Here is a 15,265-nt window from a genome sequence, read left to right on the forward strand (position 1 = left end):
CTTGAGATTGTTCTAATAAAAAACAGTATGAAGAGGAAATGAAACGAAAAGGACTGGGGTCAAGATTTAAACTGACTCCTCACTTCAAATGATTTACACTGTCTGGGACTGACTGAGCTCATGTTAGTGTTGGAAATGGTCTCATCGGCAGTCACTGAGTCACTGCTAGTATCAAATCACTGGATACTTTATTATCAAGCAGTAGTGTTATGGTATGCTGTGGTTCTACCACTCGCCACAAGAGGGAGCCTGGTAACACTGATGTCGTTGGGAGGTGAGGCTCCTGTTGTGTCATACATAACACATTCATATGTGATTGTGAGCAACAGTAGGTTGTGTTTGTTTTAACACGCTGGCCAGGTGATGGTGGTGCATGCATAGCCTTGTCTTGCATAGCTCTTCTAAGAAAGGTTCAGTGGCTCAGCTCTAAGGTGAGGAAAATCAGATCTGTAAACCTGTTATAACTGTTTACAGATGTGTCCCTCTCAATATGTCAAACACCCACAGGGAGAAGGAGAGAGCGGTGAGTGGGTGCTCCGTGGCGTATCAAACACCCACTCCCATCTTTTTCAATCACTGTTTTCTCTCCCTCTCTCATTCTGTCTATCAATGTCTTGCTTCATTTGCTTCTCTCAATCACTATCAAACACACATCACTAATGTGTTTATTTTGTATTGAAAAACCTGTATGGCAAATGATCTTGCTGCCCCCGTCAGTGCTTACCAATGATACTTCATGCATACCATTGAGTATGGTTACATGCACACAATAATACGGTTATTGTGAATAGTCAGATTAATATAATAGTTCCTTTAAAGCGTTTACATGCTTTGCATGAATAACGATTTCCCTAATAATTCTGTTTACATGGCCATAGGGCTGTCCCCGACAAAAACAAAATATTGGTCGACCAAGAGCCATCTGTTCTTTTAGACCAATCGATTGGTCGAAATTGATTAAAACACATAGGATATACAGACACATCCTATGTGTTTTAATAAAATCAACTTTATGCACTGAGCTTGTCTGATGCTTTAAGCTCACTGTTTGAAATAATTAAGACACACAAATGACTAGAGGGAGTCCAACTGTAATTGATTTGATTGTACCTGGCAGGGCTCAGACTTGCTGCGCTGTGTTTAAAAAAATAAATACAAAAATACATTTAAAAAATGGCAGCGGGTGGCTGTGTGACTAGCACCTGTTGTCTCTCTCCTCCCTGCTGCCGTGACCACCACAGAACATCAACAGTGTTTATCGCGCTGTCGGTGTTGCTGAAGCTGCATCATAATTACAGGCATTTCTGACTGAAAAGTTCTTACCGAAGTACCTCATTTGTTTAGGAATAACATTCCCTATTCCCTGACCTGCAGCATATCATAATCACATCAATAAATTGGTTATAACAAACACCATAACAGGAAAATGGATGCAAAGGGTGTGACAAACTTAAAACTGGGGAATATTTACTGGTTGCTCAGGAGGTAAAGAGAAAGTCAATGTGTGAAATCAGTTTGACTAGTTGTGAAAAATACTGGAGATCAAGAAAGTTGCTTCCATCTGGCCACTCTACCATAAAGGCCTGATTTGGTGGAGTCCTGCAAAGATGTTTGTCCTTCTGGAAGGTTCTCATCTCCACAGAGGAACTCTGGAGCTCTGTCAGAATGACCATCAGGTTCAAAGGGTCTGAATACTTTCCGAATGCGCTGTAGACAAGTGTATCTTTCCAAATAATGTCCAATCAATTGAATTTACTACAGGTGGACTCCAATCAGGTTGTAGAAACATCTTAAGGATGATCAATGGAAACAAGATGCACCTGAGCTCAATTTAATTTGCAAACATTTCTAAAAACCTGTTTTCACTTTGTCCTTTATGGGGTATTGTGTGTAGTTTGATGAGGGGAATAAAACATTTAAAAAACATTTTAGAATAAGGCTGTAACTTAACAAAATGTGGAAAAAGGGAAAGGGTCTATATACTTTCCAAATACACTAAATATAAGTATTGAAATCTAGGCTTAAGTTAAGGTAGTAAAACTAAACAGGATACGCTCTTAGGCTTACAGTTCGAAGGCAGATGAACTAAGACTACTAATGATAATGACATGACTTATTATAATGATGATCATAATAATATGGAGATCACGAAACAGGAAGGTTATTATAAATATCATTTTTTTGGACAATCTGGAACAGTGTAAACACTAAATAAATAAATGATAAAGAATACCAGAGAGGCTGTTCTAACAAAGTAAAAAAAAAAAGTGTGAAGCCGTTTATTACGGCGTAGCAAAGATTGAAAACAGCCAAATTTGTGAAGTTGTTTATCTGACATGTTGTAGTTGCATGTGGCTTGGTGCTCATGGACTCAGTAGGCTGTTAAACAAATGGGCAACAGAAGCAGGATATGTCTTATTTCTGTAGATATACAGTATATGGATTATTCATAAAGCCAGGCACATTAAGCAGTTAGGCTATTGATTATAGACCTAATAAAGTTAGTTTCCTCTCTTAGACAATTAAGGCAAGGGCTGTTTTCTCATCTCCTAACTCTACTGCTGCCATATTGTTCTCAACACCAATATGCTGGTTAACTTTGCTATTGTGCACATAGCAACATGGTCTAGGAAAAGGCGCCAATTTCATAACCGCGGACAGCGACCACTATCGCGGGAGAAATAATATTTGTTTTAAAATATTTTTATTATGGTTGCACCTGTTCTTATGTAATATAACCATTTACATTGTCAGTAGCGCATGCCTTTTTTTAAATGTATTTTTTATTGAATATTATAACATACAATCTACTTGCAGTGAAGCCGCTCAACATTTACATCACATTAGTCATCTAATAGACTCCCATCCAGAGACCCACAGAAGCAACCAGGGTCAACGCCCTGCTCAAGGGCACGTCGACAGACCTCCCACAAGGTCAAAAACGGGGACCTGAACCAGAGAACTATCAGCCCCCCCCCACACACACACAATCCCCCAAGAGCTGCCCTTCAACCATCTGACACCCCCCCAAAATGCACCAACAACCAACAAAATGAAAAGAGAAAGAAAGGAAAACAGAAAACAACCATGCTAAAAAAAACAAAAGACATCAAGGACAACAAAAATCATAACAGCAAGGCCAACTGAATATGTTTGAGTGCATGTATGGCACTATTTACGTGTGTATGTGTGTGCATTTGAATGAGTGTATGTGTGTGTATATGCATGTGTACAAACACCTGTGCGGTATCAGCCTCAGGCAAACAGGTATTAGCTGTAACAACACTGCCCCTCAGTGTCATTCAAACTTACTTTTGTTTTGTTTTAGCAGGTCTTAGTCATGGACTGTGCCACCACAACGGATTAGTCCACTCAGAAAAGGCGTGAATCAGGCTGGTGTCTTCTAGGCTACACCACGAAAAACATTTTTTATTTTATTTTTTCTACTGGTCAACTAAAGAAATCTCAGTCGACCAACAGCCTATCGACTATTTATTACACCTTTATTTAACCAGGTCGGCTAGTTGAGAACAAGTTCTCATTTACAATTGCGACCTGGCAGTTGCACTAAATGGGGTCAGCCCTGCGTGACCACGTGAAATCAGGCTACGTGATGGGACTTGTGATAAATGCAGAAAATCGGCTATCAAAATAAATGTTTTATCACAGTGACCATGTTATTTTTATGGAGCATATTTGATTCTGAGTTCAGACAAAGTTTGTATGAGAAATATTGTCCGTTTTTCCAAACTCACTTCACTCGTGCAAAAGAAGGAAGCTTGCACTGCTCATGCTAGCACATGAGCAGATCAGATACCCATCTGTAACTCTGATTAAGACGTTTACATGTCCTAATAATAAAACAAATACTCAGAATACCAGGTGTTTTAATCGGCGTATGTTTACTTTGAGTACGACTGTACGCCGATTTAAGATAAGGAGCGTAGTGTGTTTACATGACTAATGCCATACTCTGCCTACTGCCATAATCAGTTTGATATCAAACGTACTCACTGAGACTTCCACATAAGATACAACATTCCTATTCAATGATAATTCACCAACTTACACAGTGGTAAGTAGTTGGGCAGAGCTTTGTATCTAGTGAGCCTGGAGCTGTGTTTGTTTATTGGGAAGGAGTGGGAGTTGTGCAGCTGAGCTCACTCTCTCTCTGCTCTCCCTCCCTCTTACTCCCTCACTCTCTCTCTGCTCTCCCTCCTCTCCCTCCCTCACTCTCCCTCCCTCTTACTCCCTCACTCTCTCTCTGCTCTCCCTCCTCTCCCTCCCTCACTCTCCCTCCCTCTCCCTCCCTCACTCTCTCTCTGCTCTCCCTCCCTCTTACTCCCTCACTCTCTCTCTGCTCTCCCTCCTCTCCCTCCCTCACTCTCCCTCCCTCTTACTCCCTCACTCTCTCTCTGCTCTCCCTCCTCTCCCTCCCTCACTCTCCCTCCCTCTCCCTCCCTCACTCTCTCTCTGCTCTCCCTCCCTCTTACTCCCTCACTCTCTCTCTGCTCTCCCTCCCTCTCCCTCCCTCACTCTCCTTTGCTTTCCTCCCCTATATGCAGCTGCTAGGAGACAGGGGAAGAATGAGCAAACAGGTTCTCCAACTAAACTCAGATGTATTCATTTCCCTTCCCCAAATCCCCACCAGCTCACCCACCATATTAGGAGGCTTTTCCCAACTCAGATGAGTTCCTCCATTCTCATTCTCATTTAGTCTTGTTGTATTAGGAACAGGCAATGTGACACACAGAGAAACCAAACCACTCTGTTATTCTGCTGTCTCTGCTTTAATTCACATGCCTCTGAATGTTGTGACAGCTCCTCCTTATCTATTGCTCTATATATCACTTTCTCTGTCTCTGTCATCCTGTTGCTCTCGCTCTCACTCACTCTCCCACTCACTCTTTCTCCCCTTAGTAAATGTCTACAGTTTAGGGTTGTGTCGGGTGTCTTGTTGGGCTGGCTGCTTCACATTCACAGTGCGTCTCCGTGTGGGTGGTGCGTTCTAATTGGGTCCTCTGCTCTTAGTGTAGTGTATTGTAGGTCTGCTGTGGTCAACAATGTCTTTCTAAAGGGACATTTAATCTGACTACTACCCTTCTAGACACTTCATGATAACATCCTATTGTACCTAATCTGGGCAGATCTGCAGTATGACTGTGATTATTCATTTAATGACTGCTGTGTTACTGTTATGAGCAGATCTGGTATGTCTCCACCATGTGACCTCCAGAGGAATGTGTTTGATGGTTGCTGATGATGAACCTTTGTCTTTGTCGTCAGGGAGACAACGGAACAGGCTGGAGCCAATGGACACCATCTTTGTGAAGCAAGTGAAGGAGGGAGGTCCCGCCAACGAAGCTGGACTCTGCACAGGTAACTGATTAACGGCAACGCACTGAAATTGTACCTTCCTATGTTCTCTGTGGTTTCTGTCGTTATTATAGCTAGGTGACGTCATAGAAGTAATTGTATTATAGAATCAATATATTAAAGCAATTTTGTGAGTTTTGGAAAAAGAATATCAACATGACTGTATTCCCCTACGATACAGCAGGACTACTATAGTTATGGTGCACAATTGGACATAATGTTGGTCCAATCCCATAGATCTGTAAATTATGATTTCAGTCCACCCTATGCTGGGCATTTTGCTCAGAGATTCTCAGTAGTTTGCTCAGAGATTCTCAGTAGTGTTCTCAGATTGTTTTGTTAGTTTTCTGTCTGTGGAGTTGTGTTAGTAGAGGCAGAGAGCTCAGCTTCCTCAGGCACTGAATTATAGTAAACACACATCAGATGACTGATCAGTTTCCTTTCCTCATTCCCCTCTGACTGTCAGCCTAGTAGGGAAGCTGCCTCTTACTGAGCTAAGGGCCTACTACCCTATAACCAGCCCAGGTTCCTCTCTTCAAAGACACACATACACCTGCCATTAACGCTGTGTCACTCACATATTACCAGTCTAACTTCTAACCCTCTCTCTTCTAATTGTCAACAGGAGACAGGATAGTAAAGGTGAACGGAGCGAGTATCATTGGGAAAACCTACTCACAGGTCATAGCCTTGATCCAAAACAGGTGAGGGCTCAAAATAAAAATACCTTTATTGTTGTCAGTGACTGATTTCCTGCTTGTCTTTTGTTATTGTTTACCTTTTTTGGCTTTGTGTTTCTATTACAGTGATGCCTTTCTTGAACTCTGTGTTATGCCAAAAGATGAAGACATACTGCAGCTGGTAAGTTTGTAAAGATCATTACTGCAGTGATTTAGTCTCTTCCTATATTTACCCACTGTAAAACAGAAGTACTTCTGTCTGCGTCTCTTTCCACTTCTAAGTCATCAACGTAGTCGTTATTATTGTGATCAAGCGTTAGATCAGTGAAGCAGTTCTAGTTTCTCTGTGAAGGGTATATGTGGGGAGACTAGTCCTGCTCGAGAGGGGACGGGCAGTACTCTGATGAAACCCCCTCCCTTCAGAGTGCTCTATCTGGGCCTCATAACCAGGCCACCACAGCCTGTCCTCTCCACTGACTGCTGCTGGAGTTCCAAGTGCCGCTAATGCTTCTCTGCAGCAGGGCTGACCTCATTCTGGGAGCTGGAAGGGTCACTTTGAGAAATAAACACTCTCACATACTTAATAAACTCACACACACTTAATAAACTCACACACACTTAATAAACAAACAAACACACACGCACAAACTCTTAAGTCTCAACTTTTGACATGGAGAAGAGTTGCATGTTAGTAGGTCTGAGGCAAGATGATTGTTTCTACTCAGGGGAGAAATGATTTAGAATCTAAGCAGCTGGGTACTGGCATAAATGCATATGTAAACTAAAGCATGCTACAGACTCCCTGCCGTTTTCTGTTTCTCGCCCACTATGTCCTTACGCAACAGGGATCAGCATCAGACATGCTCTCCAGAGCATGTGACAGGCAGTACTCCAGGTTTGCTCCTTCACAGCCAATCAGCCAGAGGAGGAAATGGGTTTGAATTGTTTCAAAACTAGGGCTGTCAGAGTTGATTGTTACCTTTTGTAAAAATGTTATGCACAAATGTTTAGCCTCTCGCAAATAATCACATTGTATGAAAGCGTTTTCAGGCATTTGTCTTCTGCCTGGTCAACACATTTTGCCATGGGGCTGAGAGAAAATTAGCAGTTTAATTTCCTGTAATAATAAAAAATAAAAAAAGAATAACAATAATTGTTTTATTGCAGCGGCCGTGATTTAGTAGAGGCGGTGCGCCGCTGCTAAATGCCTATAGGGGAAACACTGGCACTCGTAAAGTATTGACTATCTCTAAACTTTTGTTCTCTCTCTCGCATGGGTGAGATCAAAATAATAAGTCAAATATAGAACGTTTTGGAGAAAGGAAAGAATGCCGTTCCTTAATAATTGTGAACTCCACACGCACTAATAAAGTTTGTTCATCTTAATGCATACCATCTCTCTTAGTACAGTTCTATTCAGAGAGGTTGGCTGTGTCAACACAGGTTCCACCCTTTGCACCACACTAGCTGACCTGTCACACCAAGCCTGTTGTCAACTGTAGCACAAACTGTCCCCATCAGCTTAATGACTCAACCTCACTATTGTCTAACAGCTGAGCCTATTAACACCGTGTTGGAATGTTTACCTTAGTAAAGGCTCTGTGGCTACTCATTGACACATGCTCCCTGTCGCACAGAATAGTTAGAGAGAGGTTACAAAGGACTTGGCCATGGAGGCATTGCTGCGTAAAATCGGTGTCCAGTATAAATAGTTGAGCAGAGAGCCTAAGAGGTTCAGCTTGCCTTCCGCTGACATTTAATTTTAGATTAGCACAGGGGGCAGGCAGAGTTGGCCGATGTCAAATGGAGCTCAATTGATGCCGGAATAGCAGGGAAATGCAGGTTGTAGGATGCATTCTCAAATTGGCACATCTGAAACTGAGAAAAACAACATCTACTGAGATTGTGGGAGTTTAGTGCTCTTGGCAGCCAGTTCATTCTCTTCACCTCCCTCCCTCCATCTCTTTCTCATCTCTCTCTCCTCCCACAGACTAGTCCTGCATGTCTCTGTACTGTAGCAGTGAATTGAGTGCAGTTGAAGGAAGCCCACATGACGTTACCTCCTAAGAAAGTAACGTGCGTGTGCTTCCACTCTCATCATTAACTTTTCATGCACAATAGCTACTAGCAACTAGAGGTGCCTGATAAGCATTCTGCTGCAGGTTCAGTAGGAAGGTAAACTCAGTTCTCTGAGCTGCTACATATCTGTGCGTGATGAGTATATGTGTATAAGTAACAGAAAGGGGAGTACTCGCATAGTAGTATTGTAATTTAAATAAACACTGTGGAATCATATTAAGAGCCTTCGTTGTCTCCCTTACTCCTCAAGTCTGAGGGGGGTTGGGGGGTTGAATGAGGGGGGGTTGGATCATACGCTGGGTAACTGTCCTGTTAAGATATTTCACAGAAAACCTGAATTAAAACAAAGCAAGCTTCAGTACCTGAGCCCCTCAAGCTGGCATACATCATCATAGAAGAGCAGAGCCTGTAAACATCCACCTATTCCCTCTGCTTCCTCTCCCTCCTCTTTCCTTCTCTGCCTTCCTATTACCTCAGCCACCTCCCTCTCTCCCTTCTCTTTTCCCATCCCCCACTTCTCTACTCTCTCCCTCTCCTCCCCTTCCCTGGGCTGTGTTGCACATCTGTTGCGTTAGCTAGCGGCCGCTGGTCCACAGTGCTAGGATAGCGGGGCGTATGAAAAGGCTAGCCACTGCTGAGGCAGAGTATCGCGCTACTGATGCAGCTGTGCCTGGGCTGAAGGATTAACATCACGGCTCGCTGGGTGGCTGACATTATTAACTAGAGGAGGAGGAGAGAGACTCCAGTACACACACACACACAAAACCAGCTATAGCGGAACACGTCAACAGCAGTAAAATCAGTGGCTTAGCAAGAGAGAGACGCTGAGTGAGGGAGGGAAGATCATCAAACCAGCTGTAGTCAGCTGACAGCCCCTTAGTTGTGAACAGGTTGATGCTGCTGAGAAGGAGGGAGAGCAGAAGAGGATAGGAAGCAGTATCTTCTGAGCTGAATGTAGAATCAAGCAGCTGCTTCTGTCATGTGAGCGATACCAGATAGAGGGAGCGAGGCAGCAGCTCATCCAGTAAGTGCTGTAACCTGGCTGCTGTAGTCGGCTGGAGGGAGCAACAGCGAGATGGAGAGCTCGCTGTTGTCGGAGGCAGCAGGCTACCTCTGCTCCTGCCACCTACACCTCGCCCAGGTCAGACTGGCACACACAGCTGGCATCGCTAATATGACAGTCCTGCCACGGCCAACGTCCGGTCCCCGTTTTCGCTTTCCCTCGATGTGGCTGCAGCTCTGATGGATTTTTAGTGATTTGACTCCAGAGCCCTGGCATCAGTGGTCACGACTATCTGTTCTCTTTTCTTTTTTAGAGTGTGTGTGTCTGATTTGCTCTATTCTTCTCCTCTCACTGCTCTCGTTTTCTCTCCTGCTGTAACGGTAGCCTTTTTCACGGGAGACCACTGATCGGGTAAGCAAGCTGCAGCAGGGATGATGACAACCACCTGACCACACATGTTGATGTTGTGCTCCCCCCTGTCTAATTTTCTCTTTGTAATGCATGTTGTCATGTTTTTGTTTGAGGATGGGTTGAGGTAAGGTACTGTTCTCACATAGCTGCTTTGCTAGTTAGTGGTGTCATTCATTCGATTGCCATGTTAGTAGGCTAATTCCAGGCTACGTCTGAAATGGAAAGCTATTCCCTATTTAGTGCACTACTTTTGGTCACCATATAGGGAATAGGTTGCTATGGCTTTGGTCAAAGTAGTGCACTACATAGGGAATAGGGTGCCATTTCAGACGCAGACATTGATAAAGGCCCTTGACCCATGAACTCTCCACTAGTGCCCTATTGGTGAAGGGAGGGTCTAGTGATTGCCTGTAGAACACTGATTGTGGATACAGTTGAGACTTACGTAACAATCGTAATACGATGCCAGGTGCTGGGGTTTAAAGTCCACCCCATTCTGACGTGTCACTTTTTGTGCTTGCTAGTTGCAAGACAAACAGAGAGAAATAATATGGAAGGGCATTTGACAAATGGACGAAGGCTGCGCAGCCAGCTATACGGAATCTACCATTTATGGAATCTATGTGTGTGATCATCGTTGTCTGCTGGCGTTTCGCTGGAAGGAGTGTTGAGGTATCATTGCTGGAGTGTTAAAAAGCTGCCTGGGAGTATGATAACGGAGGTTAAGTTTAGCGCTGTGAGGACAGTTGTGGGTTCTGGGCGTCTTCCGACCCCCTCCATCTCTGTGAGTCTCAGGTCTCGCTCTAACAGTGCCAGTGCTGTCAGCCAGAAGGTGGGTAAACCAAACAGATACAGGCTACCTTCCTGTATTTCACTAGGCTACCTTCCTGTATAGCACTAGGCTACCTTCCTGTATATTACTGTTTGGTCTTGCATGCCAGTCTTGTCTCTTTCCTTCTTTCTTCCAACACATCTGTTGCTTCTTGTCCACTCTATTCAATCACAGATCACCTGACTAGCTATGCCCGCTTGCTGGCTACTCAGTAGTATTGGACAGAATAGGACTGTTTCTGTTTGCTCTTACATATCTTGTATAACAGAAATCAGTGGAAATAAAGTTCCTGAAAAACATTTCCATCATTGGATAATTTGCTCATGTTGCAGCAGCACAGCATGCTCTCGTTGCATAGTGAACAGTTAGCTAGTTCTCCGGGTACTGTTATCTAAATATGGAGAGAGCAGATGAACAGTACCCAGAGAACAGTACCCAGAGAACTAGCTATCTAAATATGGAGAGAGCAGATGAACAGTACCCAGAGAACAGTACCCAGAGAACTAGCTATCTAAATATGGAGAGAGCAGATGAACAGTACCCAGAGAACAGTACCCAGAGAACTAGCTATCTAAATATGGAGAGAGCAGATGAACAGTACCCAGAGAACAGTACCCAGAGAACTAGCTATCTAAATATGGAGAGAGCAGATGAACAGTACCCAGAGAACAGTACCCAGAGAACTAGCTATCTAAATATGGAGAGAGCAGATGAACAGTACCCAGAGAACAGTACCCAGAGAACTAGCTATCTACATATGGAGAGAGCAGATGAACAGTACCCAGAGAACAGTACCCAGAGAACTAGCTATCTAAATATGGAGAGAGCAGATGAACAGTACCCAGAGAACAGTACCCAGAGAACTAGCTATCTAAATATGGAGAGAGCAGATGAACAGTACCCAGAGAACAGTACCCAGAGAACTAGCTATCTAAATATGGAGAGAGCAGATGAACAGTACCCAGAGAACAGTACCCAGAGAACTAGCTATCTAAATATGGAGAGAGCAGATGAACAGTACCCAGAGAACAGTACCCAGAGAACTAGCTATCTAAATATGGAGAGAGCAGATGAACAGTACCCAGAGAACAGTACCCAGAGAACTAGCTATCTACATATGGAGAGAGCAGATGAACAGTACCCAGAGAACAGTACCCAGAGAACTAGCTATCTAAATATGGAGAGAGCAGATGAACAGTACCCAGAGAACAGTACCCAGAGAACTAGCTATCTAAATATGGAGAGAGCAGATGAACAGTACCCAGAGAACAGTACCCAGAGAACTAGCTATCTACATATGGAGAGAGCAGATGAACAGTACCCAGAGAACAGTACCCAGAGAACTAGCTATCTAAATATGGAGAGAGCAGATGAACAGTACCCAGAGAACAGTACCCAGAGAACTAGCTATCTAAATATGGAGAGAGCAGATGAACAGTACCCAGAGAACAGTACCCAGAGAACTAGCTATCTAAATATGGAGAGAGCAGATGAACAGTACCCAGAGAACAGTACCCAGAGAACTAGCTATCTAAATATGGAGAGAGCAGATGAACAGTACCCAGAGAACAGTACCCAGAGAACTAGCTATCTAAATATGGAGAGAGCAGATGAACAGTACCCAGAGAACAGTACCCAGAGAACTAGCTATCTAAATATGGAGAGAGCAGATGAACACCAGTGACTCTCCTGACCTGCTAACCGCCTCCACACTCACACTACAACATTCTGCTCCCTGCCTGCCTACCCACACACACACAGCTATCATTAGTAAACGTCCACTGCTCCAGTTCTTTACCAGACGTATTAGAAATGCAAGTTGAATATTACACACATTGCTGATTCCATTTTGCTCCCTACCCCTTTCTGTTTGCCCTTGCTCTTCTATATTTTCAGATCTGAAGGGTCTAGTCTAGATCGGTCGAAGCAGGGTAGAGTAGCGCTTCCACCCTACAAATCTGCAAACTTTGAAGGGTTAGGGCCAAGGGGAAGAAGGGATAGGGAGTGAATTGGGACCAGTGGACACTGTTGTTGTATCTTACCCTCTCATCTTTCTCTCGCCAGGCCTATTCCCAGGATGCGTACCTCCGAAGTCGCAGTGCCTACAGTGGAAACGCCCGTCACATCCCCGAGCCGCCCCCCATATGTTACCCTCGTGTAGACTGTAAGCCCCCGGGGATGGCCCAGGCTACAGAGACCCCCGCCCCAGTTGGAGTGGGGGTACAGGGAGCATGCCGGGGGGCAACACCACCAGACATGGGGTACCGAATGGAGATTCCCGTGCCCCCCTCCCCTCCTCCTCCTGCACACCCGTACCCCAAATCCCAGACCGCGGCGTGCATGCGCAACGACAGCGTGAGGACTGTGGTAGTTCCTCCAGAGCTAGGCCGTATAGGACCAGCACACAGAATAGACTATAGCCTGGTAGGGCCCCCTGACCCTGGCCTCATCAGAGTGCGTCCTGGGTCTGTGTCCCACTACCCCCTGCCACGGAAAACAGACATCTACCCCTCTGGGGCGAGCCTCCTCAATTACAGTGCCCCGCTACCCCACTATCCACCCAACTCGAACTCCCCCAACCCCGTCTCTCACCAAAACATAGACTGGCGGACGTACCAGACCTACAGGGAGTACATCGATAACAAGAGTATCCACGCCTATGGCAGCCGGACCATCCAGGAGAGACTAGAAAGCCTGCGAACCGCCAGCCAGAACACCTTCAACTCCTCCCACCACATCCCCCGGGGTGGCTGGGGCCCCAACCCTAAGTGTCTCCGGCGCAGGAGCACCTCCCACGACCGCGCCTACCATGGACCTCCGCCCCCCTTCCACCACATGCCCCCCCGCAGCTCTTCCCAGGACCGTATGAGTATGGCGGAGCGAGGGGTCCACCCCAGGAACTGGCCTCCTCGTAGTGTGTCCCAGGATGGATTAACACACAAGGCCCGTGCTCGCTCCTCTGACTGTGACTATGTGGACTCTGTGGAGCTGGTCCGGCCCATGGTGGATAGACGGGGCTACGCTAGCAGGCTGGACCAGGGTACACGCCCCAGCAGGCAGAGCCTCTCCAAACAGGCTGTCCATCACCGACCCCCTGCAGGGTACGGTAGGGACAGCCTCCGGGGAACGCCAATGCCCAATCCTACCCTCTATGCTAAAGGACCAGAGCAGCTCCAGCACCAGCCTCACAGCGCTCCTAATATGACCCAAGACACACCCTCTCACCCGGGGAAGATTATCAGCTTGGAGCCCTCCCCAACCGACCAAAGAGCTGGAGTCAAAGGTGTGAACCATGTGAGCCAGAGCAGGGGGCGGGCGGAGACCATGCAGCCGGCAGGGGAGGTGCCAGGGAGAGAGGTGGCAGCGGTGGTGGGCCATAGGTCCTCGTCCTTATCCGCCTCCCATCAGAGACCACAGAGGCTTGGGATCCTCAAAACCTCCCACCATCACCCACCTCGCCCAGAGCCCCAGGCCCAGGTGAACGGTCGCGGCCCCTCGGCCTCAGAATTGGGCGTGGTCCTCAGGGAAAAGCCTCCTGGGTCGGTGAAGAACCCCAGCCCCCTGCGCCACCCTTCCTACATCCTGGCGGTGAACGAGGAGGACGGTTCGGAGCCAGCAGCGGACGCAATGTGCTGGCTGCCCAACGATGCGCGGCGGGAGATGCACATGCGGCGGCTGAGCAAGAAGCAGGAGAAGGACCAGAACTCATGCTCCTCCAGCAACCTGGAGGAGTCCCTCGACTCAATCCCCTTTATCGGTAAGAGGCCGAACACTAACTTCACAGTTGCGTCCAAAATTGCTTCCAATTCTCTATTTGGTACACCACTATACTTCAAAAGTACTACATTTTTATAGGGGATAGAGTACCATTTGGGACACATGCGATGACTCTAACCATTTCATCGGTAAGAGAGCTCTAAAACACCATGGCACCAGAAGCACCAGGCATGTAGGCAGGGAAAAGAGTAGAGTAGGGGGCAAGTAGCAGCAGCAGTTCGTCAGTACAGATAAGAATGGGAGGGGAAATTGCTGGGGAGAAATGATAAATCATTAGATTTAGAAACATGGTTTTATAGTGTTTTTTTTATTTCCTACTGGTCCCATGTTTACCACCTGATCAATCTCCTTGGCTAGATGTGCAGTATGTTGTTAAGGAGCTTTGGTGGCAGGCAGGGAGTGTAGAGGGTTTTTTCTGCCATTGAAATCCTTTGGCGGGCCACCTAAGAGTTAAAAAAAATAAAAATTCTCAGTTCGCCTAAGTCCAAACTGTGTAATAAAAAACATCTATATGTAAACTCAGCAAAAAATGACTGTCAACTGCGTTTATTTTCAGCAAACTTAACATGTGTAAATAATTGTATGAACATAACAAGATTCAACAACTGAGACAAACTGAACAAGTTCCACAGACATGTGACTAACAGAAATTGAATAATGTTTCCCTGAACAAATGGGGGGTCAAAATCAAAAGTAACAGTCAGTATCTGGTGTGGCCACCAGCTGCATTAAGCACCGCAGTGCATCTCCTCCTCATGGGCTGCACCAGATTTGCCAGTTCTTGCTGTAAGATGTTACCCCACTCTTCTACCAAGGCACCAGCAAGTTCCCGGACATTTCTGGGGGGAATGGCCCTAGCCCTCACTCTCCGATACAACAGGTCCCAGATGTGCTCAATGGGATTGAGATCCGGGCTCTTCGCTGGCCATGGCAGAACACTGACATTCCTGTCTTGCAGGAAATCATGCACAGAACGAGCAGTATGGCTGGTGGCATTGTCATGCTGAAGGGGTCATGTCAGGATGAGCCTGCAGGAAGGGTACCACATAAGGGAGGAGGATGTCTTCCCTGTAACACACAGCGTTGAGATTGCCTGCAATGACAACA

At 45.8% G+C, this 15,265-nt stretch overlaps 1 protein-coding gene across 3 annotated transcripts in view; it reads left to right on the plus strand.

The window, feature by feature from the left end:
- The window catches only part of LOC115157099 (rho GTPase-activating protein 21), a 66,909-nt gene that overhangs the window by 25,321 nt on the left and 26,323 nt on the right, over nt 1–15,265 (plus strand). For 2 of the 3 annotated variants that reach the window (XM_029705028.1, XM_029705029.1), the window contains exons 5-8: nt 5,287–5,379; nt 6,002–6,080; nt 6,183–6,237; nt 12,446–14,138. In XM_029705028.1, the coding sequence (XP_029560888.1) occupies nt 5,287–5,379; nt 6,002–6,080; nt 6,183–6,237; nt 12,446–14,138 (1,920 nt within the window). Of the gene's footprint in view, nt 1–5,286; nt 5,380–6,001; nt 6,081–6,182; nt 6,238–9,572; nt 10,382–12,445; nt 14,139–15,265 lie in introns of those variants that run through there. The other variant, XM_029705030.1, reaches the window with a different exon arrangement.

This window comes from Salmo trutta, chromosome 21 (genome assembly GCF_901001165.1).
Source record: "Salmo trutta chromosome 21, fSalTru1.1, whole genome shotgun sequence".
NCBI lineage: Eukaryota > Metazoa > Chordata > Actinopteri > Salmoniformes > Salmonidae > Salmo > Salmo trutta.